The 23,873-nt window shown below is 50.8% G+C and overlaps 1 protein-coding gene across 4 annotated transcripts in view; it reads right to left on the bottom strand.

Annotated features, from left to right (window-relative positions):
• Positions 1–2,476: 2,476 nt before the first annotated feature.
• Runx2 (RUNX family transcription factor 2) overlaps positions 2,477–23,873 on the bottom strand; it is a 329,850-nt gene continuing 308,453 nt past the window's right edge. For all 4 annotated transcript variants that reach the window (XM_076557798.1, XM_076557803.1, XM_076557799.1 and 1 more), the window contains one exon: positions 2,477–3,709. In XM_076557798.1, the coding sequence (XP_076413913.1) occupies positions 3,108–3,709 (602 nt within the window). In that variant the 3' untranslated portion in view covers positions 2,477–3,107. The remainder of the gene's footprint in view (positions 3,710–23,873) is intronic.

Below are 23,873 nucleotides of genomic sequence, written 5' to 3'. Positions count from 1 at the left end.
ATCCCTGGCTTACAGGGGGCTCTCTGATAATCCCGGAGCACTGTACCTAGGCCTTGGGATTCTCACATGGTCCCTACAGAGACAAGTAGAGAGCTTGATATTTTCGGAGCCTCTGGGTGGAGTTGGTTGTTTAAATCAGGTGTCCCGGGATGGTGAGGGAGGAGGGAAATGAAGTACAATAGTAGCAGGCGATGTCCGGGGGCATGGAGTGTGGTGAGGAACATTCACCTCAGGGGACCCGATGGGAAATGGGTACTTTGAGCCACCCACTTGGCAAATCCTGTCCTCCAACACTTCCTTCCCTCTTTCCCCAACCCCGGGATGTATGACATCATAGCCGCCGCCGCAGCCAGAAAGGGATGGAGGGAGAGGGGGTGGTTAGATGCCTTGTTTTCCTGTTTCCTGTTTGTTTCCTGGCGTCTTCTCATTTCTCAGGGGCCTCTTAGCTCCAGGGAGCCCATGCGCTGCCACCCAGGAGGAAAGGCACTGGCGAAAGGCCACTCAAATAACACAGAGAGTCACAGCCAGGAACCCGGGCACGGACAAGATCCAGGCTCCGTTAGTTACCATCTCAGACAGGTCACATGGCCTCTTTGTGCCGTGGTGAAATGGGGTACAGGTCCTAGCCCACACTTCACTTACACGGTATTGTAAGCACTAAATGAGGCCATGTAGTCCCGGGGGCATCTTGCTTTGTCTGCCGCACACTAAGTTTCTCAAAAACGTAAATGTTAAAACTTAAAAAAAAAAAAACCAATGGGATAGTAATGAGAGATGGAGACTTTGAGGACGTGACTGAGTCCTCAGGACTCTGCTTTTAGCTTTGTTTTGTTTGTTTTGAGACAGAGTCTCACTGTGTAGACCAGGCTGGCCTGGAACTCACAGAGATCCACCCGCCTGTCTCCCAAGTGATGGGATTAAAGGTGTGTGCCTTCATACCCAGATGGATTCCACTCTCATTCATGGAATGGTGCCCTTCAAAGGGGGGTGGGGGCCACCAAGGCCTTTCCTGTCCTTCTGCCCTGTCCATGAGGACAAAGCCAAAAACCAACATTTCTTGTGTGTTTATTTGTTTCCGACAGGGTCTCAAGTATGGAAAATTAGCCTCTAATCCATATGCAGCCAAGGATGACCCCAAATTCTTCATCCTCTGCCTCCACTCCCCCAGTGCTGGGATTATAGGTGTGCAACACCATACTACAAAGAGCCTCTCAGAAATGAAGACTAGACTCCCACCCATCAGAGTTAGAGGCAGCCGAGACTTGAGTACAGGGCTCCCTTCTCTACGATGGCCTCCTGTTGATACCCTATGGAGGACAGGAGACTGAACAATGGGCTATAAACAGGTGTCTGGGTAGCACATCTGGACTGCCATGCCCTTCATCTTCACATCTGGTCCTGCAGAGCAGGTGTTAGACCCACTTGACACAAACAAGGTGATCAGGGCTCAGGGGTCTTAAATAAGTTACCCAAAGTCAACCCACTGGGAGCACACACACACACACACACACACACACACACACACACACACACACACACACACACAGTGAGAGGGAGAGAGCCTTCAAATAGCTATCAGAAACATTTAGCTTGATGTTCGACTCTGACAGCTGTTGAATACAGGCAGACTCAAGTTCAAGCTCCTGGGAAAACAGTGACAACTCAAACTGGCTGGCATCCCCAGACAGACAACCCCTCATAATTCACTTGCAACTCAAAGTGTTTTCTTGGACAAACTGCAACCGTCCTCCTTGGAGCTGATGAGAGATGAGTGTGGGACACCACCCCGGAGCTGTTCAGCTGGATCCGAGTTCTCCCAGGTCCCCACAGGGGTCCTGCCCACCAAGGTCTGAGTAATACTAGGAACTGGGGCAACCTCACAGACCCTGCTGCTGGTCCCCTGCACCAGCTGTGTATCCTGAAAACTGGGAGCCTGGCTTCAGACCCCTGGCTTTTTCTGGGGGAAGGGCACTGGATTGGCTTCTGCTGGGTGACCTGGTGATGATGTTGGCTTCTGGTGAATGACCAGGCAGTATCTGTGTTTCAATTCAAAAAGGAAGATGGGGGAGAATCGTGCCCCCACTAGGGGAAGAGAGACCTCGGGAGAACATGGATTTTTCCAAATTTATGACCTTCTGCCTAGGTCAGTGGACCTGAATCAGAGAACCGCTGGCAACATCTGGAGAGAGTTTGAGTTGTCCCAGGCAGGGAAAATGGCAGACATCTGTAGAACAGAGAGGCCAGGGATGCTGGCTTCCCCGTCACTGGCTACTGTCTGTCACTGGTTTCTACGTGGGTTCAGAGGGGCGAGATGAACTTACCAGATTTAGAGAGAACTCCTGAGAATCTCGAGACTCAGAGCTGCTTCTTCATCCTAAGTACTGAGAACAGCTGGAGACTCCAGGAGTGAGGGGCGGTGGGTAGCTGTGATGAAAGAAGTGAGCAGAGGAGAGGAGAGGAATCCAGAAGCCAGAGCTCAGAGTATAGACACACACTTTATTCATGACCCAGATGCTTTCTCATTCACCAGAAAGACTTAAATACCCCCCACAGTTTTTTTCTGCCATGTCCTTGCTTTTCCCCTTCTCTAGTTCCCAAACTTTTTGAAACATAGGTATAAATGAGAAAATTTAATTTGTTTTTTTCAAAGATGCTTTTAAACGGAAGTGTGTGAAATCCACTGGAGGTGGACACACCAATAACATCTCAAGAAAGGAATGCTGGGGATATCCTGGAGGGTATTTTTGATGACAGGATCTCTTCTTCTCTCGTCTCTTGCCTCAGAGGATTGGGAGGGAAATGCTGATTCTTCCATCACCTTGATCCAGGACCTGCCACCATCTTCTGGAAGTGTTTTACCAGGAACTTAAAACAAGAGAAGGTGGAGGGACACACAGAGAGGCTACAACATGTCAGGGCTCCTGGAGCCAGCCTGAGACGCGCTGTCCTTTGAGTGACAGGCCAAGGGCATCCATTCCGTAAGCAAACCCTAGCTCTGTAACTGGCTCCGTAACTGGGTTAGCTTGTCTCCATCAGAGACAGGGTCAGAGAAGCAGGGATGAGTGGTACCCTCAGCATCCCTTTGTTTTGGGAGATCCAAGACTCCTTCAATTGGTATCTGGTGCTTCAGGCACAGGCTGGGACGGGGGTACCAGAGAAGAGGCCAGTTTAGTGAGGGCCTTCGCTATGATGTCCAGGTGACCGTTCATTGTCCGAAGCTCTACCAGGATGTCCCCAACATTGGCCTCCAAGGTGGCAGCGGTGGCTGCAGGGGCACAGGGAGGTGGAGGGACTTTAGGATCCTCAGCATGATCACCCCTGGCAGAGCCTGGGTGCTGACTGTGGCCCCTCTCGGAAGCTGGAGCCGGGGCCAACACAGGCTGTGGCCGCTCACGATCCTTGCCTTGGACACCAGGAGAGGTGGCAGAGGGGCAGCTGGGCAGCCAGTCAACAAGGTGGGGTGCGGCCTCTGGGGAGGAGGTGACGATGGTGTAGAGCCCCGTGCGTCGAGGGATGCAGGGGCCCGGGGCTGTAGAGGGAGTGGACAGGGGTGGCAGGAGAGAGGGTAACATGGTGGGGCTGGGGGAGAAGGCCTGGGGCTCACAGGAGGAGGATGGAGACGGCAGGGCTGCTGTAGAGGGGCCCGGCTCCTCCGAGGACAGGAAGAGGGTGGTGGACGACTGTGAGTCCAAGGTACTGGGCTCTGAATCTGTCAAGGAAGAAGAAGGAAAGAGTCACTTGGGCATTTGGCTTATCTCTGTGGCCAGTCACACACTAGGTGGTAAGGAAATGAGCAGAAATGTGGAACTGTGGCTCCTACCACTCAGAGGGACATCCAGCAAGGGGGAGTGGACTCCGAAGCTGCCTGTGTCCTGAGGAGGAAGTAGGCAGTGTGGGAGCCCAGCCCAGGATCTCAGAAGCACTGTGTTGGACAGATGATCACACACATGCACGCGCATGCACACACACACACACACACTTGCCAGCAACACTGGGGACTCAAGACAGCCTTGGAAGAGCTCATGCTGATTCTTGCTGGGACGGACGATGCTGTGGAATTCTGAGAAAATCCTGTCCCTCCTCCTTGGGGACTCGGCTTCATTTCCCCATTGATATAAGAAGGTCCAATGACCCTTGAGGACTAATACACTTTCCAGTCTGCAGCTCATGGCAGTGCTGTGTGTCACAGCCATGCAGACCCCTCCCTGTGTTAACCCTCTCCTGAGCCCTTGAACCTTCAGGTAGGAAGAGAGCAACAGCTCTCTAGGAATAGGCACGATAACAAGGTTACCAATCTCCCATCGTCAAAGGGCCCACATCCAGGTAGATGACCTGCCTCAGCGGCCTCAGCAAGCACATCGGCTACCTGTGAGTGCACACTCCGTGTTCACTCTACACTGGGTCCTGAGCGTCACTGAAGTCAAGTGTCTGAAGCCCCTTCTTCAATTCCTACATGTATTTTCTCTTGCTTTCTATGCCCTCTGTCTCCTCGGCTCTACCCTTTGGTGACCCCAAGCTCTGCAAAGGTAGCATGTGCTGGGGTCCCTCTGTAGTCACCCAAGGAGGGCGTCTGGTCAGAGCGACCAAGGAAGCATGTATTGTCACATACCAGGAACTAAGCTCTCCATTCTCTGTGGTAGACTGCTCTGTCTGGCCATTGCCCGGCCCTCAGAGAGGTCCCCTTTAGACATATGGCAAAGGCTATATTCCACATCTATCCTGACTTCAGCATTGACAAGGTCCTTCCATTGTTCATGGGACGCAGATGCTCAGCTATCCAGTTTGTGTGGTTGGGAACCATGTCTGACCAAAGCCAGAAATGAGCTCATTCCTCAGCAGACAAACTTTGAGCAAAGTCACCAACATGCCTGAGAAGGTCTCTTAAGAGAAGTGTCCTGGGCACTTTCAGCTTTGGACTTGAAGGGCCTCTCCTCAATGCCCCCTCAGTTTCCCTCAGGCTTCTGGGATCGTCTTGTACAAAGTGAGAATCACATGTGTGTCGAGCACACAATTGCTGTGGAGTTGGAAATGATGAAAGAGAAGCTTTGCCAAGTGTTTACACCGACCTTCCTGGGAAAGATATTAGCTTCGCGTCTCCAACACTTATAACAGACAAGAGATCTCCGTGAAAATCAAAGAGAAATACACCATACAGAATGTTCTAGAGAAGTGGTTTCAAGCTTGGATATCTATGGCATTCCCCTGTTGAAGAGCAAATTAGGACTAAGTTGGTCAAGGGTGGCACCTAAGGCCCTGAACTGTAGACTACAAAACAACCACAGTCATCAAAGTGGCCTCAGCTGCTTGTGAGATATGGTTGAGATGGGGCTCCTTGTCTGTTAATTCTCCCTGCGGGGGGGGGGAGGGAAGTCATTGGACCCTCACCTGAGATTCTGGCCACTTCCTACTGTACCCCGCCTCCCCCCTCCCCGCCAGGCCATTTGTATGTAATTCAACCCTAATTGCATTTGGCCTCATATTGTGGTTGTTGTTGTTGTTGTTGTTGTTGTTTTGTTTTGTTTTTTGTCAACTTGACACAAGCTGGAGTCACCTGGGAAGAGAGAGCCTCAGCTGAGCAATTGCCTCTATCAGAGTGACCTATAGACAAATCTGTGCAGCACTTACTTGATGAATAGATAATATAGGAGGACCCAGGCAACTGTGAGTGATGCCCTTCAGGGGCAGGTTGTCCTGGGTTCTATAAGAAAGCAAACTGAGCCAGCCATGAAAAGCAAGCCAGTAAGCAGCGCCCCTCCATGGTCTCTGCATCAGCTCCTGCCTCCTGCCTTGGGTTCCCACCCTGACTTTCAGGATGGACTCTGAGCTGAAAGTTGAAATCAGCCCTCTCCTCCCAAGTTGTTTCTGATCAAGGTGTTCATCACAGCAACAGGAGACAACCCAAGACACCCTGTGAACTCCACAAGTGCTAGGATATGTAGCCTGTGGAACCACACTGATTGGAAGTTAAATGAAGAAAAAGGACTCCATCTGTGTGTCTGTGGGGAAGCCATCATTCTGGCTGGATGAGACTTTCTGTGGTGGCTACATTACAGTCACCCACAATCCTGTAAATAATGTCTCACCCCTGCTCTGTTGTTGGGGTCCTCAACTGAAGAGGTATAAATGCTTTGATGTTTCCCCAGGGAAGGAATGCTAGAAACAGCCACATTTCTAGGTGCTGTGGATTCTGCTGCTTGGGGGACCACACTTTGATCAGCAAGCCTACAGACCAATTAGATGAGCATAATGTGTGTTTGTAGGTACTGCACTAACTGGGGTAGAGAGGCAAGCTGGAAATCAAATACAATTCATGAAGATAGTGTTGCTGATGTCTCTGGGATATGGTCAACCCAAACCCAGCAAAGCCTTGGAGGAAAGAGCCTTGCTCAGCCTTCCTCAGCCCTAAAGAGGAAAAGACTCTGTTGTTCTTGCAGCTAAATATCAGATCACGGAAAAGCTTTCAAGACACAGCCCAACGGGACTGGGAAATAAAAATGACAGCCAGAAGCCTGGGAGTGGAGTTTGATTCCTAGAGTACTTGCCTTGCATACATGATGCCCTGGGTTCAGTTCCCAGAACCGTATAAAGCAGATGCCTGCCTATGATTCCAGCTCTCCAGAGCACCAGAAGTTCACAGTCCTCCTCGGCTATATGGTAAGTTTGAGAAGGAAACACACGGTGACATGAGGCTCAGGAGACAGAGGAGTCTGGATGTAGCACGTGGGATGAACTGTCAATTGTCACCCATATCTTCCCCTCCCTCCTCCATTTTAGATGAGCCAGGATCACCACGATGGTTCACATTCACTGTCAACTTGACCAGATTTGGAGCCACCTAAGAGGCACAGCACTGGGCACGTCTGTGAGGAGTTTCCTGGTAGGCTGAACTGAGGAGGAAAGACCCACTGGGAAGGTCCTGTAGGCTGAGGTCCCAGAGTGAACAAAACAAGAGACGTGAGCTGAACACCAGCCTTCCATTTCTCTCTGCTTCCTGACCATGGCCGCGATGTGATCAGCCGCCTCAGGCTCCTGCATCCATGCTTTCCTCACCATGATGGACTGTATCCCTGAAAACCATGAGCCAAAAGCAACCCTTCCTTTAAAGCTGCCTTTCAGGGGAGTTTTGTCACAGCAATAAAAAGGTAACTAATACATCCACTCAGCATAAAGATCCCATTTCCTGTCTCCCTTACAGTTGTAGCCAAGTCAACTGTACACACACAGACTCAAGTAGACTCAATTCCTCCTTCCTGGGGTCCTGGACTCAAGGGCTGGAGCCCAAACAGTCTGCTCTCACCGTGAGGAGGAGGTGAAAATAATATGAGTGATAGAGCAGAGAACTAAGTACTCCAACAACTTTTAGGACTTGTGTTCTGTCTGTCTGTCTCTGTGTCTCTGTCTCTGTGTGTGTGTCTGTCTCTGAGTCTCTGCCTGTCCATCTCTCTGTCTCTGTCTCTACGTGTGTGTGTGTGTGTGTGTGTGTGTGTGTGTGTGTGTGTCAGGGTGTCTCTGTGTCTCTGTGTGTGAGACACTCAGTTGTGTATTTTGACATTCTTGCTGATCCAACAGTGAGTGGCAGGCTTTGGGTGAGACAGGTGGCTTAGGGTGACAGCCATGAATGAGGAAACAGAGCACAGCAGTGGGGTTTGCTCGGAGGAGCTCTGGCGAGGCAGCTAGGTTGTGGAGAGGACAGGTCAGATTGGGTCAGGACATGGGGGGTGAGGAACGAAGGATCAGAGAAATGGCCGCAGCTCAAGGCTCCAGACTGGGAACTTTCCCTTTCTTGTTCTCTGGAGTCTGGGTGGCCTTTTCCCAGACACACCCAGGCCTCCAGCAAGACTCAGTTCTGACACACCTCGGCAGAGGCAGCCCTTGGAAACATTTTCCCAGGGGCCTGGAGGGCGGGAAACTCTCTAGCCCGGGGCCTGCAGGAGAGCAGGTCTGTGGGAAGGACGTGAGGTATCTGAAGACACAGAGACTCTCAGCACTGCATCTGGGCCCCGGCCTTTGATGGCTCAGACTTGGCTGGATGGCTGCCCACTCCCTTCAGAGTACAGCAGACACTCAGGGAGGGCTGAACAAGCGTCTGATGAACTCAGCCCAATAATATTCACTTCTTTTCTTTTCCAGGAATGTCATGAGCCCCACCGGACAATCTTCTGGTTTGAAGACCTGGTGAGTCAACGCTATACAGACCTCTGACTCAGTTCCATCCTGGGTTCTCAGCAGACATCTCCCAGGAGCATGGCTCAGCGGGAGAGCATGGCCTGGACACCTCACTGGGAAAGGACAGCAGGGTTCTGGGGCAGGCATGAGACAGGCTAGAGTTCCTAAGGTGACTGGGCTGCCCTCACAGAAAAGGCCCATGTTTACTGAGTTCTTACTAAGTACAAAATCATGCATTCACTCCACCAAACTTTGTGGGCAACTCTGCATGGATTCTAGGATTATTAATCCATGCATGAGGATTATTAATCTCATGCCATGGAGGAAACTGAGACTCGGCTCTGTGAGGTACCCTAGACCCTGACCCAGAGCAGGTAGCAGATGCCTAGAAAGGCTATTCCATGGAAGGAAGGACAGGAGCATATGAGGTATGAGATAGTGGAGAAGAAACATTTGTGATGGGTCTGTGTGTGCCCATGTGCGTGTGTGTGTGTGTGTGTGTGTGTGTGTGTGTGTGTGTGTGTGTGTGTGCGCGCGCGCGTGCGCGCGCACGCATTCAATTTTGCTATCTAACAAACTGCCTCACCAAAGCTGTGTAGTCTGCAGCTTCAGAAGGGATGGGCTAGCTGAGGCTACTGAGGCAAAGCCTCTGCTACAACCCATGGAGCCAGGAATTCACAGAAGTGACCATGGCCGCAGGTGATACATCCACTGCCTCTCCCATGAGCACTGCCCCCCTGCTGAAGGGTTAAAGGCTGAGCATGTGGAAAATCTGTGGTCTCCATTCCTGGCGATGTGCCACGGAGTCACATGGGAAAGCATCATCAGTACGGGTATCTGTGTAAGCTACCCAGCTTTTCACTCTCCTGGGCTAAGGAGACGGGTCCTAATCAGCCACTGAGCTAAAGAAAAGACGGTGCTAGGAGGAGAGGGAGGCAGCCACACAGCCTGGGTGTAGCTGAAGGAACTCCTGCTCAGGGTTTCTTCAAGGAAAGAAAGATTCTGAAGTTCTCGAATAGTACTAAGGACCTGCCTTAATAATCTTCCCAGAGGCCCAGAAGAGAAGCTACAAATGGGGAGAATTATATTCTGGAAAAGAATCTCAGTACACCGAGCTTTTAGACCATCCACTTTATTCCTCTGGGATAAAATCCTGTCTACACAGCTTCAGTCCTGTTCTCAAGCCTAACTCCTTTCTTGCCTGATTTCTCTCCGCATTTATCTGCTGTCCCCTCTAAGTTCTATCTTAATTCTCTCATCTTTTTTTTTTTTCTTTTCTTTTTTTTTTTTTTTTTTTTGGTTTTTCGAGACAGGGTTTCTCTGTGTAGCTTTGCGCCTTTCCTGGGACTCACTTGGTAGCCCAGGCTGGCCTCGAACTCACAGAGATCCGCCTGCCTCTGCCTCCCAAGTGCTGGGATTAAAGGCGTGCGCCACCACCGCCCGGCCTTAATTCTCTCATCTTAGTTCTGCCTCATCTTGGTCTTTCTCATCTCATTCTTCCCCATCTGACTCTTCTTCATCTTCCATCTTAGTTCTCCAGTCAAGACCCTCCTCTAAGTCTCCTTATACCTCTCAGTTCTCCCCAAGTCTCTGAGGTATTCAGTTATAAACCCAAGCAACAGCGATCCTCTAGCAGAACAAGGTCACCAGGCTTGAATTCTTACGGGGTCATAAAGGCAGGCAAGAGTTTTCCTCAGGCACTGACCATCAGGCTTTCTTTTAAACCCAAAGAGGGAGTGGTAAAGGCGGAGGTCAACTAAGAGCTAAAATGGGTTAATATATGAGAAAAAGAGAATTTATGTGTCAAACTACATTCCTAGGGGTGGTTAGGTAAATGTTGGGAGTCTATAATGTTAGTATAAATACCATATATTTATAAAGGCTGTATAAAAAAGGAGGGTCAGACGAGCTTAATTTACCTTAATTCAGGAGATCACTTGGCCTTGGATGCTTGATAGGTATTTCAGCTAAAATACACTTGTATGTGTACATCAAGGAAATCACTGCAGGAATCAGCTAATATATATACAAAAGCTAAAACATCACCAAGAATTCTTAAGCCATGGCTTGACCTTCAGAAAAGTCCCTGACCTTTCCAAGTAGTAGCTTTTGTGATAGTAACTGATTTCCATTACATTTTCCTGTGGCCCGCAGCATGAAGTAAATGGAGCCTGTGCACTTAGGGTATCAGCCACATGATTCCCAATGGGCAAAGGGCACCAAACATGTCCACTGTGGCAGAGAAGGAGAAATGAAATGTGGTGTTCACATACAAAAGATACTATCGCACCCTGAAAAGGAAGAAAACCCAGATACCTTCTACACCATGGCCATACTGTGAGAACATGACACTAAAGAATGCAGTCACAGAAGTGAATACATTGAATACTATGTGGATCCCTTAGATGAGTTCCTGGAATAGACAATGCAGAGACAGAAAGGCCATGGCAGTTGCCCAGTGCTGGGGAGTGAACAGACAGTGTTTAACAGACACAGAGCTTCAGCTGGGAGAATACAAAAGTTCTGGAGAGAGACAGTGGTGGTGGCTGCACCATGGTGTGAACACACTCAGCATCAGCGAACCGCACATGTAAGAATGATATCAACAGCTCCGTAATGTGGAATACACTTCACTCATGGCCATAAAGGAGATAAATTTGTGACAAAAGAGGGGAATTTGTGATATCCAGGTTCACATGTTGCCCTGGCATTGGAGAACATATCTATGCGTACATTTCTATAACTGCCCATCAACTGATCAATTGAGTAACCTGCTGCTGAGGCTGCCAGGGATCCAGTGTGGGAGAAGCATCCTAGGAGGTCCCCAAGGACGGAACTGCTCACCCAATCCTGGGTCCCAAATCTTAATTGGAAATGGCTGGCCTGCAGAAGGCAGAGGGCAGAAGGTCCCCACAAAAAGGAAGATGGTTGGGGTGGAGCTCAGTAGGTAAAATTCTTGGTGAGCAAGCATGAGGACTTTACTCAGACCCCCAGAACCCACATAAACATCTGGGCATGGCAACCCTCCCAACACCAGTAGGAAGGGGATGCACAGATCCCTGGAGCTCATTGGCCAGCTAGTCTGGACCAGTACCTGAACTCCAGGCTCAGTGGAAGACCCTGTCTCAAAAAATAAGGTGAAGAGCAACCAAGAAAGACACATGACATTGACCTCTGGTCCCTACATGTACTCACATACAGGCACACAGGTACGCAGGAACATGTACAGCACACACACACACACACACACACACACACACACACACACACACACACACGCACGCACGCACACATGCACGCACACACGCACGCACACACGGTAACAGGAACAGAAGGCCAACAGAGTTTCCTATTGACCTAAGGACTGCCAGCTCTAACCAGGCAGTGGATGCCACCATTGAGTTTAAGTAGGCACATTCTGTATAATTTGGTATAATTTGCTTCTTCAAGATTTCTCTGGCTGCCAGTCGGTGGCTGGAGGCAGAAAGATGAAATGTAAAGGAATGCTTGACTTTCCAGTGAGCACCAAAGACACTCTAGTGGAGGATCAAAAGAGGATCTGGGCTACTGATATCAGAAGCAATGATTTTTTTTTTTTTTCAGGAATAGCCTGAATTCAGAAAAAAACAAAAACAAAAAAAACCTCCTGCTGTTGCCCTCCGTAACAATACTGTGAATGTCTCAGGTTAGCCGCTGTGGTCTTTACACATCACCATACAATAGAAGCCAGTGTGGGTCTTATGGAATTGTTCCTTAAGCCCCAAGCAAAGCGTCTGTACTCACTTACACAGGGCTACTGGGCCACCTCTTAACCTGTACTCTGCTGGTACACTCAGTGTGAGGAAGGTGTCTCCATGTGTCATACGGACAGAGACTCCACAAGGCTATATGCGATAGCTTTTGGTGGGGGATACAAGACTTTTGCACAACCTACGTGTTCTTTGCCGTGAACTTTTCTTTCCTATGGGGAAAGAAAGGCACAGAACACAAAAGCTATTATACACCATAATGGACCTTGGATGGGGAAGAGAATGTTGAAAATAGGTTATATTCCTCAGCCCTGTCTCCAGTGCTGAACAGCTCCCAAAACAACCCCGTTAATCCTCCTTCCCACAGAACCCCTCACCTTTGAACTTCACTTTCTAAGCTAGCAGAAAAGCAGAAAAACAATTCCAAGGCTAGGTCCCAAGGACCCTGCAGAAGCCCAGGCTCCCTGCCCACCAAGGCAAGAGATCATCCAAGGGGCCATCTCCCTTGTAAAAAAGCAGGCTGCCTGGTGAACTGGACGGGAAGAGCAGGCTGTAAAAGACGGTATTTTGCCTTTAACAAGGCCAGGCAGGCCGGAGAGCAGCCAGCTGTGTAGTCTGAAGGAGCCCAAGAATATTAGAACCCGGGGTCACATGGAGCCAGGACACCACTAGGAATGTTAGGAGAGACTGTCTGGCGAGCCGCTGGAGAACAACCGGAAGCCTACGGTACCAACCCTGGCGTGAGTCAACAGGAGAAGGAGGTGGTCAGGACCGTTGGGTGGACTGCGTAGCTCTGTGCCTGGCCACACAGGGCTAGTCCCCCCGCCCCAAGCCCTTCCTTCACACTGCAACTTTAAAGGACCTCCAAAGATGCCAAGGGTGACAGGTGTGCATCCACGCGGCCACTCACCAGCTCTGCCAAGGCAAGCACACTCAGTCAATTCCATGACGGCCCTTGCCAACCTCTCCCCCACATTTTGGATGAACGGCGGGACAGTCCATCTGGAGGTGTGGGGAGGTGATGGTCTCTGTTCCCCAAGCTCAGAACAGCACAGTTTTACACAGGGATTCTCGGGAAGTCATGGGTGGAGCGGAGGTGAGAACTAGGTAGGTCCTCCAGGGCCCTCCACTGTCTCAGGAGACAAAATGAGGCACTTGGTACACGGATACCCATTGGATACGTCTTTTTCCCATGCTGTAAACAGCCCCAGAGCACAGCCTGCTCCCAAGACCTGCCACAGTCTTGAGAGATGGCAGTGCCCACCCTAACTTCCCAAAGTGTCCCAGGAAGTTACTTTTCTTAACCAACGCTTTTTCCTCCCAAGGCTCCTTCTGAAGCTATGCCTCTGAGCCAGGCCTCCGTGTCTCTCCCTCGGGACCTCTTTTCTAATTTGGGTCTGGCCTCCCCTTTTTGTACCTCCATGCCATTCTTCCTAATGATAACCTTCGGTGCCAGGCTCAAATGGGCAGCCCTGACTCTAAATTTGGCCTTCTCCATTAGAAGGAGGAGCCTTGGGCATTGAGTGTCACCCAAAAGGAAAGATGCTGGTCCCTAAGAGGAGTCAAAGCCAAGGGAAGAAGCAGGTGGGGGCTTCTGCAAAACGGTACAAATGCATGATGGAGAACCAGACCAGGCCTGGCTACCCTCAGGTCACCAGGCTGAGGCCGATTCTGTGACTTCAGCCAGGCCTGTCAGGACTCCGCGCCCCGCCACAGGCATGCAGCGGCAACAGCCATGCTTTGATTTTTTTTTTTCCTTTTTAGAAACGGCCTGCTGTCTCACCCTACCTATGCTTTCTCCACAGGGTTAGCAGAAGGTGAAATGAGAGCATCTGCTGGGGGATTTCCTGACTTCTGTGGATTTTCCTCCAGATCTGGCTGTGAGTCAACATGACGTTCTTATGACACGCGGAAAGAGTCGAGGTGGCTCCCTGCCACCCTCCATCCTGGGAGCATCGGGAAGAGCCTGCTGAGTAACCAGGGGTGAGAAGCCAGGAGGATGCCTCCCTCCTTGACTTCTGCCTCTATACTGTCCCAGACTCCATTGGGGTGCAGGCCTACAGGAAGGGCTCTGTGTTCAAGCGTCCTTTCGAACTGAAGCTCATGCCTATGGTTTTGGTGATCTTTACATGCGGGGCATCTGCACAATGGAGAAAACGTGTGATAAGAAGAGACCACAGGAGAAGGGGCTTTCCTCAGACATGACTGAGGACTTACACATCCCCTTCGGGTCTAGGGAGGCAGGCAGAATCATCGGTTCAACCCATGTGAAATGCTCAACTAAATTAATTACAGCATCATGTGTGAGCTGGATGACCTCCAGGGCTGGTCAGCCCTTACCAGCTGAGACAAGCTATGGCTGCTTTGTGTCCATGACGTTGATAATTGCCCCTCCCTTCCCAGGAGTTTAGAGAGGAGATATGCTTGGGTTAGTGGCATCCTCCAAAAGATCCAGGAATTGCAGCTGGAGAGATGGCCCTGTGGGTAGAGCGCTTGCCTCACAAGCATGATGGCCTGAGTTTACCCCTCAGTATCCACGTGAAAAGCTAGGTTTGGTGACTTGGAATCCCTGTGCTGAGAAAGCAGAGATAGAAAGGTCCAGAGGCTGGCTAGCCCCTGGCCACACCTAATTGATGGGCTCCAGACCAATGAGACATCCTATCTCAAAAGAGGATGGTACTGGAAGGTGTCCTTCGGACTCCACAAAAAAATATGTATGTATGTGTACTCACACACATGCAAGCATGTATACACACAAACTTACACACAGATACACACACATGCACACCCGTATAAACTCATACACACAGGCACACATCTGAAAATGTCCTGGAATTAAACTTAAGGGGTGTTAAAATGAGACCCATAGCAGCAGTCTGTGATGCTGGCCTCACCCAGCGTGCTGAGAGCATCCATGCAAGCATTTTACAAACACGGTATCACTTTACATTATCAAAGCGCTACCGGCCCAGCACTTGGGACCAAGGAAGATGAGAGCCTTTGACACGTGTAGCACAGTGTTTCTCAGTCCTCGTAACTTGAAGGACAAATATGTTCATTCTTCTCTTTTAAATGCAGAAATTAAGGGGCAAGAAAGGCGCCCAGTGATCTCCCTTCTGGTACGGGAGGAAATGAAACTCCATGTGCTTTTAAAGACACACCAGAGTCCACTAGAGCCCACCCCTCTTTTCACCCAAGACCCTGCAGGGAAATCTTTTGTCCCCCGTGAAGAGCGTGACTGGGAACGAGAAGTCCCACTCGGAGGTGAAAGCTCCATGTTTCTCCTCTTCGACTTTCGGGGATGTCAATGCCAGCCCCGAACTGTGACAACTCTAGAGGTCATGTCAGCACCTCTGTGGTCTCCCAGAGTCAGGGCAGGGAGGGGGTCAGACAGATCTCTCCAAAGCAAACTTAAACCTGGCAAACTGGCCATCCTGGAAGATCTGATTCCTGAGGGTACCGGGGAGTTCTGGTATGTTCTACCATTCTGAGGTCAGCATTAGACCTAAGGCTCTCTCCTACTTCTTCTGCTGTCCTTGGTCCCTGCCCAGGGTCTCTCCACCTTTAAAAAGACACCTTCAATTTTCCCTCATTCATTTTAGAAAAAAGAAAAAAATTTTGAGGGGGGTGGGTCATAGTAGCCCAGGCTAGCCTTAAACTTCCTAGGGTGACCTTGAACTTCTAATCCTCCTGCCTCCACCTTCTCAGCGCTGGGACCACAATCTTGATTGATGCAGTACTGAGGATTAAACCCGAGGGCTCTGTGTGTGCTAGACCAGTGCCCTACCAAATCACTCATTGTCCTACCTCCAGAAGGAAATGTCTAAATTACTACAATGCCCAATTTCTAGTGGCAAAATGAGAATAAAGTGAGGGAGGAGGATCAAAATCTTAATGAACCAAGATCATACCATTTTCCTTTGAAGTTTTAATTGTTATATTTTCATCTGTTTACTTACAGCTAATGGAAATGTTCTTTTCCCCAAGCCAAGCATACCTATCATTTGCTGTTTAGACTTGTAGAGGGGCAGGTGGGGAGGGCAGGCCCCCTGAGCTGTGACTTTACCCAGAGGGACAGCAGGCTGTAGAGCATGGATGAGACAGTGTGAGCTCAGGAAATATTTTCTTTCAAACCCTCCGTTAGGTTCACTTACACCAAAAAAAACACGTGTACACACACACACACACACACACACACACACACACACACACACACACACACACACCACTCCTGTCCATGGGGATGAGATGAGAGTTCATTATTGGAAATCTGTGAGCTTCTTTAAGGTCCATAAAGACATTACGTAGGAATAAGCACTTTTCTTGTGGGTCTCTGTTTTGTGTGGTTCCTGTGGCTCTTTGCTGGTGTCTTCGGTTATTTAGAATAGCCACTGTGAGCTATGAGGTCTTCAGACAGCCGTTAAGTGGTTTCTTGGTCTGTTTCTCTTTACTTTTCAAAAATATCTTACTGCTTTCTCATTTTTTTTCTTTAAAAAACCCTCATATTTTAAAAATACATTTACATATTTACTTATTTATCTGGGGTTGGGGAGGGGAATGTGCCACGGCACTCATGTAGCCACCAGAAGACTGGATTCAGTTCTTTTTTTCCTCCAAGTGGATGCCAGGGATCGAACTCAGATCTTAGGGATTCCATTCTCCAGGGCGTTACTGTTTTCTCCTGAATGTGGGGCAAACCTTTCCCTCTGCCTGGCATGGAGGAGGCACAGGCCCTTCCCTTTCCTTCCCTTCCTTTCCCTTCCCCTCCCCTCCTCTTCCCTTCCCTCCCCTCCCCTCCCCTTTCCTCCCCTCCCCTCTCCTCCCCTCCCCTCCCTTCCCCTCCCCTCCCCTCCCCTCCCCTCTCCTCCCCTCCCCTCCCCTCCCCTCCCCTCCTCTCCCCTCCCCTCCCCTCCACTCCCCTCCTCTCCCCTTCTCTCCCCTCCCCTCCCCTCCCCTCTCCTTCCCTTCCCTTCCCTTCCCTCAGCCTCCAGCTTTCTCTGCTGCCTTGGTTCCTCCCCACACCTCTTGTTTGTTAACGTGGCCTCCATTTTCATAAATTAAAACAAATTGGACTTTGAGCTCTCTCTCTCTCTCTCTCTCTCTCTCCCCCCCCCATTCCAATTCTGCTTCTGCCTCTTGGATTGTTAGTCCAAACAGAGCGCCAAACCATCTCCTGACACTGAGGCAGGGACACTCAAGTCCAGGGACACACCAGAGCCTTAGTTCCAGGAGCCCAGGGTGCAGTAGAAGGCTCCTCCTTCTGCAAGGCTTCTGGGCATCCTTGTCACACAGGTCACATGGAGAACATGGGAAAGCACCCAACAGCTGCTTGGGGCAGCCATGAGGCAGCAGCTAAGAATGCCCATTGTTCCGACTGCAGCTGTGACCCTGAACAGCTGCTGCCTGCCCACAAATACCACGTCATCCCCCAGGCCCCCGGGAGCACATCCCCGATGAGGGTCACCCACTGGTGCTCAGGTGTGGCACTCCAGGCCATCCCCTCCTCTGTCTAGTCATCTTGAGGCCGTGAAGATAATGAACAGAAGGAAGACAAGTTCCGGGCACAAGAGCCACGTGTTCCCTCTGCACTTACCTTGAGGGGCACCCAACAGCTGCGGTCACCCCATCACCCTCACAAGAGTGCGGCCAGGCCCAATGCTCTGCTCTCGCTGCACGGGAGGATGCACAAGTGAGGGGCACACCAAGGGGCCATCGGAGCCTGGGGAGGTGACCAAGCCAGGCAGCTTGCGCCTGCACCCCCAGGGCCTTCCTGATCGTGATAGGGCTAGCCTCCTTCTTCCCCATCCTCAGTCCCTCTCCCACCCCATTCTTCCTAGCAGCCCATCATCCATCCTAGCTCGTAAGTTTCCTTGGGTTTCCTAGGGGAGTACACGAGAGTTCATGGGCACTGTCAGTCTGGTGGGATTCCAAATGACCTAGAAGACACATTTCCAGGTATGCCTGTGAGGACATGCCCGGGAAGCTTAGTGGGGAAGGGGAGCCCCACTCTGAATGTGTGTCTAGCACATCTTCCCGTGGGCTAGGGTCTCAGATTGAACACAAAAGGGAAAGTGTGACAGTGAGCGGGAGCACCAGTATCCATCTCTCCCTGCTTGCTGATAGGGGACACAGTGTGACCGGTCTAATCCTGTTCCCTCTCCTAATCCTACAGCCACATCCTTCCGAGGCGATGAACCCTGACTCAAATAAAAACGCTCCTCTCCTTGAGCCCCTTTGGTTCAGGTATTTGCTCACAGCCACAAGACAAGGAGCTGGTACACATAGCCCACAAGGATGTGGGTCTTCGATAGCCTCACGCTGGCTGTCATGTTCGGAGTGAAACAAAGCCGGAGAAATTCCTTACTGCAAGGATTCTGGGAACCTCAGCAGGACAAAAGACACTGTGAATGTGTGAGGCAAAGCCTAGGCTTAACGGTTGTCTCATGAAAGCCTTGCTTTTAAAAAAAAATGTGTGTGTGTGTGTGTGTGTGTGTGTGTGTGTGTGTGTGTGTGATGCATGCACGTGCTCACTTGCCACGAGGCATGTGTGGAGGAAAGGGGAAGTTCTTGTGTCGCTTCTCCCCTTCCTTCTTGTTCTGAGGGAAGAACCCTTGGCCATTTTCCCCACGTGTTACACTAGAGTGGCAGGCCCCAGAGGTTCCAGGGACTCTCTTGTCTCTGCCTCCCATCTCCACACAGAAAGGCTGTGGTGACATCCGGCTTTCTTTGCTGTTATGAGCCGTGGGTTCTAGGGATTCGACTCGGGTCTGCATGAGCGCACAGCAAACACTTTACCTACTGAACCGTCTCCCTGGCTCCAAAACCGAATTTTTGAGGGATGTTTTGAGAGACAATGATCTCCCTGGCCCACGCTGTATAGCCCGCCTGCCTTCCTGAATGATGTGCATTTAATGAAGAGCGTCTTACAGGCCTGGCTGCTTCCTCCCGGGCTTCTGACTGTCCCTTTGGCAAGTGGAGGACTTGATGGGTTCCTTACTCTGGGGTGCGGGTGGGGAGATAATGAAGAGACACCAAAGCTCCTGGGTCCCCCCCACCCCTGGTCAAAAGCTGCCTCTCAAGCATTCCCCACCAATGTACCCGAACCATTCAACAAAAGCACCACACGGCCTGGAAACCCCAACATCTGGCACCAGGCACCACAACTCGTTTAATTATAGCCCATCCCTCCTCCTGCCTCCAACTTCCTTGGGCCTCCTCTGACTTCTTTCAGGCCCCTCATTCACAAACTCCCCCTCCCTAAATCCACAGGAGCTTGGCTTGTGATTGAGCCTGAGACCACACCCTTGTCTGGAAGCTTCCACGGGGCCTTCTGGACTGGACACACTCTCACCAGCCAACTTTGTCTCCTAAAAGTTAGGTTGAAAAGAAAGAAAGGGCATCTTCTAGTTTCCTGGGAGCCCTCGTCATGCCGGGGGCATGAAGCCGATGCCGTGGGGGACCGGGGATTCCCACAGGCACCATCAGGGTGCAAGCTTTGGGAAGAGCCTTTCCACCCCCCACCACCCTATAGTGCCACCGCTGCCAGAATTAAGACCTGTCACGTCTTCCTTGCTCCCCACGATTCCCTAGAGGGCTGAGAATCGTGACATAGTCAAGCAGGTGATAGTCCCTGCACAGTCATCAGGATGCACAGTTTTCTTCCCCGACTCCCGCTCCCTAGGAGTAAGTATCTGGGGTAGGAGAGAAAGAAACCCCATCTGAGGAGCCCCGCTGCCCTGTAACGTGGTGCCCTGAAAACGAAGTTGTTCATCTGCACCGTGTCCGTAATGGCCCCCTCTCCAGCTCTGAGATACCGATGGGGGTGGAAACCTGTGAGACGGCTAAGTCCCCTCTGTCCTCCATTTCCCAAAGCCTTCCATTTCTGCTGCTCAACATCTCCCCTCCGTGAAGATGGCTGACACGGTGGACCAGCAGCATGAAAGGTCCCTCCTTATTAGATTGGCTCAGACACTCTATGCCCAACATTACTCAAGTGGAAGCCGCCGACGTGAAGAGATCTTTCCTTAGAGAGAGAATTTCCCCGGAGACCCAGCGAGACGAAGCGATGAGGTTTGGTATTGATTGTTCCCATGATCCTGGCCTTTGGCCTCCCTAGTTAGACTCACAACGATCTCCTTGCCCAGTCTTAGACCTTGGGGTCCTAGAGAAGTTCTGGGACACAACCCTCCATGTCTTACCAAGGGTCCTCCTAACTGGCATCCGCATTCCCAAGCCTGGAACAGCTTGCTTCTCTTCCTGTGGTCCCAGAAAAGCTTTCATAGCTCAGAGCTTAGGACTACCACGTATGGAGGGAGATTCTAGAAGCCGTTTCACAATGACATGGAGAATGGCGAATGTAGAGAAGGGGAGGAAAGAGAAGAGGAGGGATAAGGGGAGATGAGAGAAGAGAAGAGAAGAGGAGGGGAGAGGAGAGGGAAAACGTTAGGTCAGGAAACCTTTAAAAGTTTACCTTTTCCTTCCCCCCAGTAAGGGTCTGTATGGGAGAATCCCACAAAGGGGGGTAAGGACCAACTTTGTTATTCTAGGGATCAGTGGAGAAGGGTTGATGGTGGTCTGCATCCTCCTCCTGGTGGGTTGGCATCCATCCCAGAGGAGAAACTGGGTCGGCACCGTCTGCTCCTGCGGCCAGTGTGGCCATCAGAGCAGCGCCGTGGGAGGCCACTTGGGTGGTGGTGGCCATGGCCACACCTCCAGGCGGCCCATGTGGATATGAACAACACTTTGATAGCTGGCCACGAAAGGCCAGGTTCTGAAAGCCCCCATTCATGGACCCTGCAGACAGAAGCAGCACACAGGAGGGAAAAAAAGGGTTTCCCAGTCAGTCTAGAAAGGTGGGTTCGTGTTTATTAATCGAAGGCCACATAAAGCCCTCAGGGTATAAGTGTTCCTTATGAAGTCCACAGAAGCTGGTGCTGGGAGGGGAAAAAAAATTCCATCCGGTGATTACCTAGGAGGAAAGCCGCCACCATAGCCGCCATGTGAGGTTTAAAAGGAAGATTATACAAAAAACATGGGGGCCTATGTTGAGCAGGCCTCATTTGGGGCAGCGTGGTTTCCAGAGAAGCCAGGAAACAGGGTGCCCTGTTCTCAGGGGTCGCTGGCAGCAGGTGAGCCCCACCCGACCCCAACTTCCTGCTACCTTGCTTGGTTCTCTCTTCTGACTTTGTGGCAGTGAGGAACACCCAGGGGGATTTTTGTTTTAAAAGGTCACTGGCAATTAACTCCCTGAAGAAATCAGAGAACAGGGGAGAGGGTTGTCTTGGAGGAAGTTCAGAGAAAGGCACATGGTAGGAAGGCCCTCCCGGGAGACCATGGGAGGCACTTCCCACCTACAGCAAGGACCATGGAGAAGGAATTAAGGAGCAAGCTGGAGATAAGACGGAGGCCCAGCTCCCTTTTGAAGCTTAATTAAAGCAAACTGATAAGTCTAATGCTATGCATACTACACAAACGGTGGAGAAAATAATTTCATAGGGAGCCCTGTTATTCTGGGGCGGGGTGGGGGCCTGAGGGAGGAGCTGGCAAGGGAGCTGGTTCCGGCTTCTAGTGCGGTGTAGAAAAATCTGGACTGTGATAATTAAACACAAATCACTCCAAGAGGAGAAAAAAGAAAATTCCTGCTCCCTCCACATAAGGGTTTCCGGGGTTGGGGGGAGGGGGATGGATTCAGAGCCATCTACATTTAATTTATTTCTTTGGTAAATCCAAATTTATTTCCAGGTGGAGGAGGGATCAAACGGGCTGTCGCCTGATTACAAAGTCATCTCAGAGAGGTTCAGAGTGTGTACACATCATCCAGCTCCTGGACCACCAGCACGGTCCACGAATCCTTTACACTACAAATCTGTGGCTGTGCTCAAATGGCCAATAAAATCAACTGGAGGCTCCATATGGGTTTGTCACTGCCCTCTAAGTGTTTGCTGGCCCCAGATAATCACATTTATCTTATTCTAATGTCACAGAGAAATGTCCTCTGCTGCCTGCCACTATCTGGGAGGGAAGGGATCCCTCATATCTAGGCATGTTTTCTGTCCACGGCTTCTGTAGTTTCTCCTACATACTGTCCAAGACACTGATGGAATGACTCGCCCGTGGGTCACAGTGTCAGATCTTACCAGCAGACCACCATAAAGCCTTGACACTTGGTAGACAAGTAAGTCCAGGCCAGCCCTAGGTCAAAAGCTATGTCTACCCCTGTGGCAGCCACAGATAGGTAGGTTGTCATAGGCCAGAAGAACAAAGTCCAAGGGTTTTCTATGGTGCCTCTCGATTCCTACCTACCCACCAAGGAACAAGGCTGGGCCGTGTTCCATCCGGGAGACCACAAGAACAGGTCAGAAATGAAGCATGTCTGAGGCAGGAAGGAAGCCAGGGTTTGAAGTGTCTACCTGAAGGGATGTCATTCAGGGAAGCAACAGAAGATGAGGAAAGATGGGAGGCAAAGTCCACAGCAGTAACTTCTCAAGGACACCAAGGGGAAGGGCATACAAACAGGCCTGTCTTTGGCCACCAAGTAAGAGCTCGCTCCACACCAGGATACTCCTGCATTTCTGCATATCATGACTCTCTTTGCAGGGAGGATGAATTCTTATGAAGCCATTTGACTTCTCCTAGGGCTTGGGTGTGCAGTATCCACCAAAAGATTTGTATGTTTAAAGTCTGGCCCCCAGCTAGTGGCACCAGTGAGAAAAGATTGAATCTTGAGGGTTCTGATGGAATTTGGTGGCATTGTTAGAATGTGGTGGAAACCCAGAGGCGGGGCCTAGTTGTAGGAAGTAAGGCACTGGGAATAGTCCCTTAATCTCTGGCCCCTGCCTACACTCCCACTTCCTGTCCACCATGAGGGTAGCCATGGGTAGCCATTTTTATTCTGCCACAATGTACCCACCTTTGAAGCTACAGGCTTCAAAGCAATGGGTCCAGATAGCCGTGGACTGGCGCCTCTGAAGCCATGCCTCCAGAGACCTTGCTCCCCGAGAGTTGTTAGGCTCATGGTTTTTGTGTTGGATTGAAAAACCTAAACAGTGTCAACCCAAAGCCACCTCAATCTTATGTAGAGAATTTAGTCTAATTCTCCCTCTTCAAAGAGGAGAAAAAAACACAGAGTTCCAGAGAGAAGGAAGTGACTCAGAGGGGGGCAGACAGGATTCCTGAGGCAGGACTCCGCTCTGCCAGCCAGAATTGCTCAACAACCCAAAAGGAGGGGCCTCAGGAACTCTTCAGGGAGTTGAAGGAGTCTTGGTGAGCACCTGTCTCCAGAATCGCCTCTGTCTATAGATTCAGAGACTGGCACGTGAACTTCATGTGCAGTGTCTCCCACAGCCCAAACTTCCAAAGCCTGCCACCTCCAGGAAAGACGCAACCCCTCAGGCCAGCTTCCACACCACTCCTTTTGCGCCAGGCCCTTCTTCAGGGCAGACTCCAGCAGCCAAACACCCTCTCCAGACGCAACAGCCGCCCTGAGCACCACAGGCTATGAGGGTGGCAGTGAGTCCTGCCCATCGTGAGATACGGACTCCTTGAAAAGCCTCAGTAAGACCTGGGGTCAGACTAAGGGAAAAACAGAACAAAACACTGTGTCTCCCCAAACCACCCCCTGCTACAAAGTGGCTGTCAGCCCCACTTCTCGTTAGCCAGGCCCTGCCAGTGACTTCTCAACCCCTGCCTCTTTCCTCTGCCTCAGAGACTGCTGTGGGACCAGGTGCTAGACTACTTCAGTGAACAGCATACCGTGCAGGGGAGGGACATGGTCGGCTCACTAAGAAAGCCAGCCCAGTCCAGACCTATAAAAGGCTCCTCCCTATTCTACCCCTCTAGGGTGCTTCCGAGATACCGCTGGTCTTCCTTGCTGAAGCAAGCTAACCCTAACTTCAGCTGACATGATTATCTGTGGAAACCTGAACTATGGGGTAAAGTAGCTGGGACCAAGTCTTCCTT

Source organism: Peromyscus maniculatus, chromosome 21 (assembly GCF_049852395.1).
Source record: "Peromyscus maniculatus bairdii isolate BWxNUB_F1_BW_parent chromosome 21, HU_Pman_BW_mat_3.1, whole genome shotgun sequence".
NCBI classification, from domain to species: domain Eukaryota; kingdom Metazoa; phylum Chordata; class Mammalia; order Rodentia; family Cricetidae; genus Peromyscus; species Peromyscus maniculatus.
The sequence above is the reverse complement of the archived record's forward strand: the minus strand, read 5'-3'. Positions and strand labels throughout refer to the sequence as shown.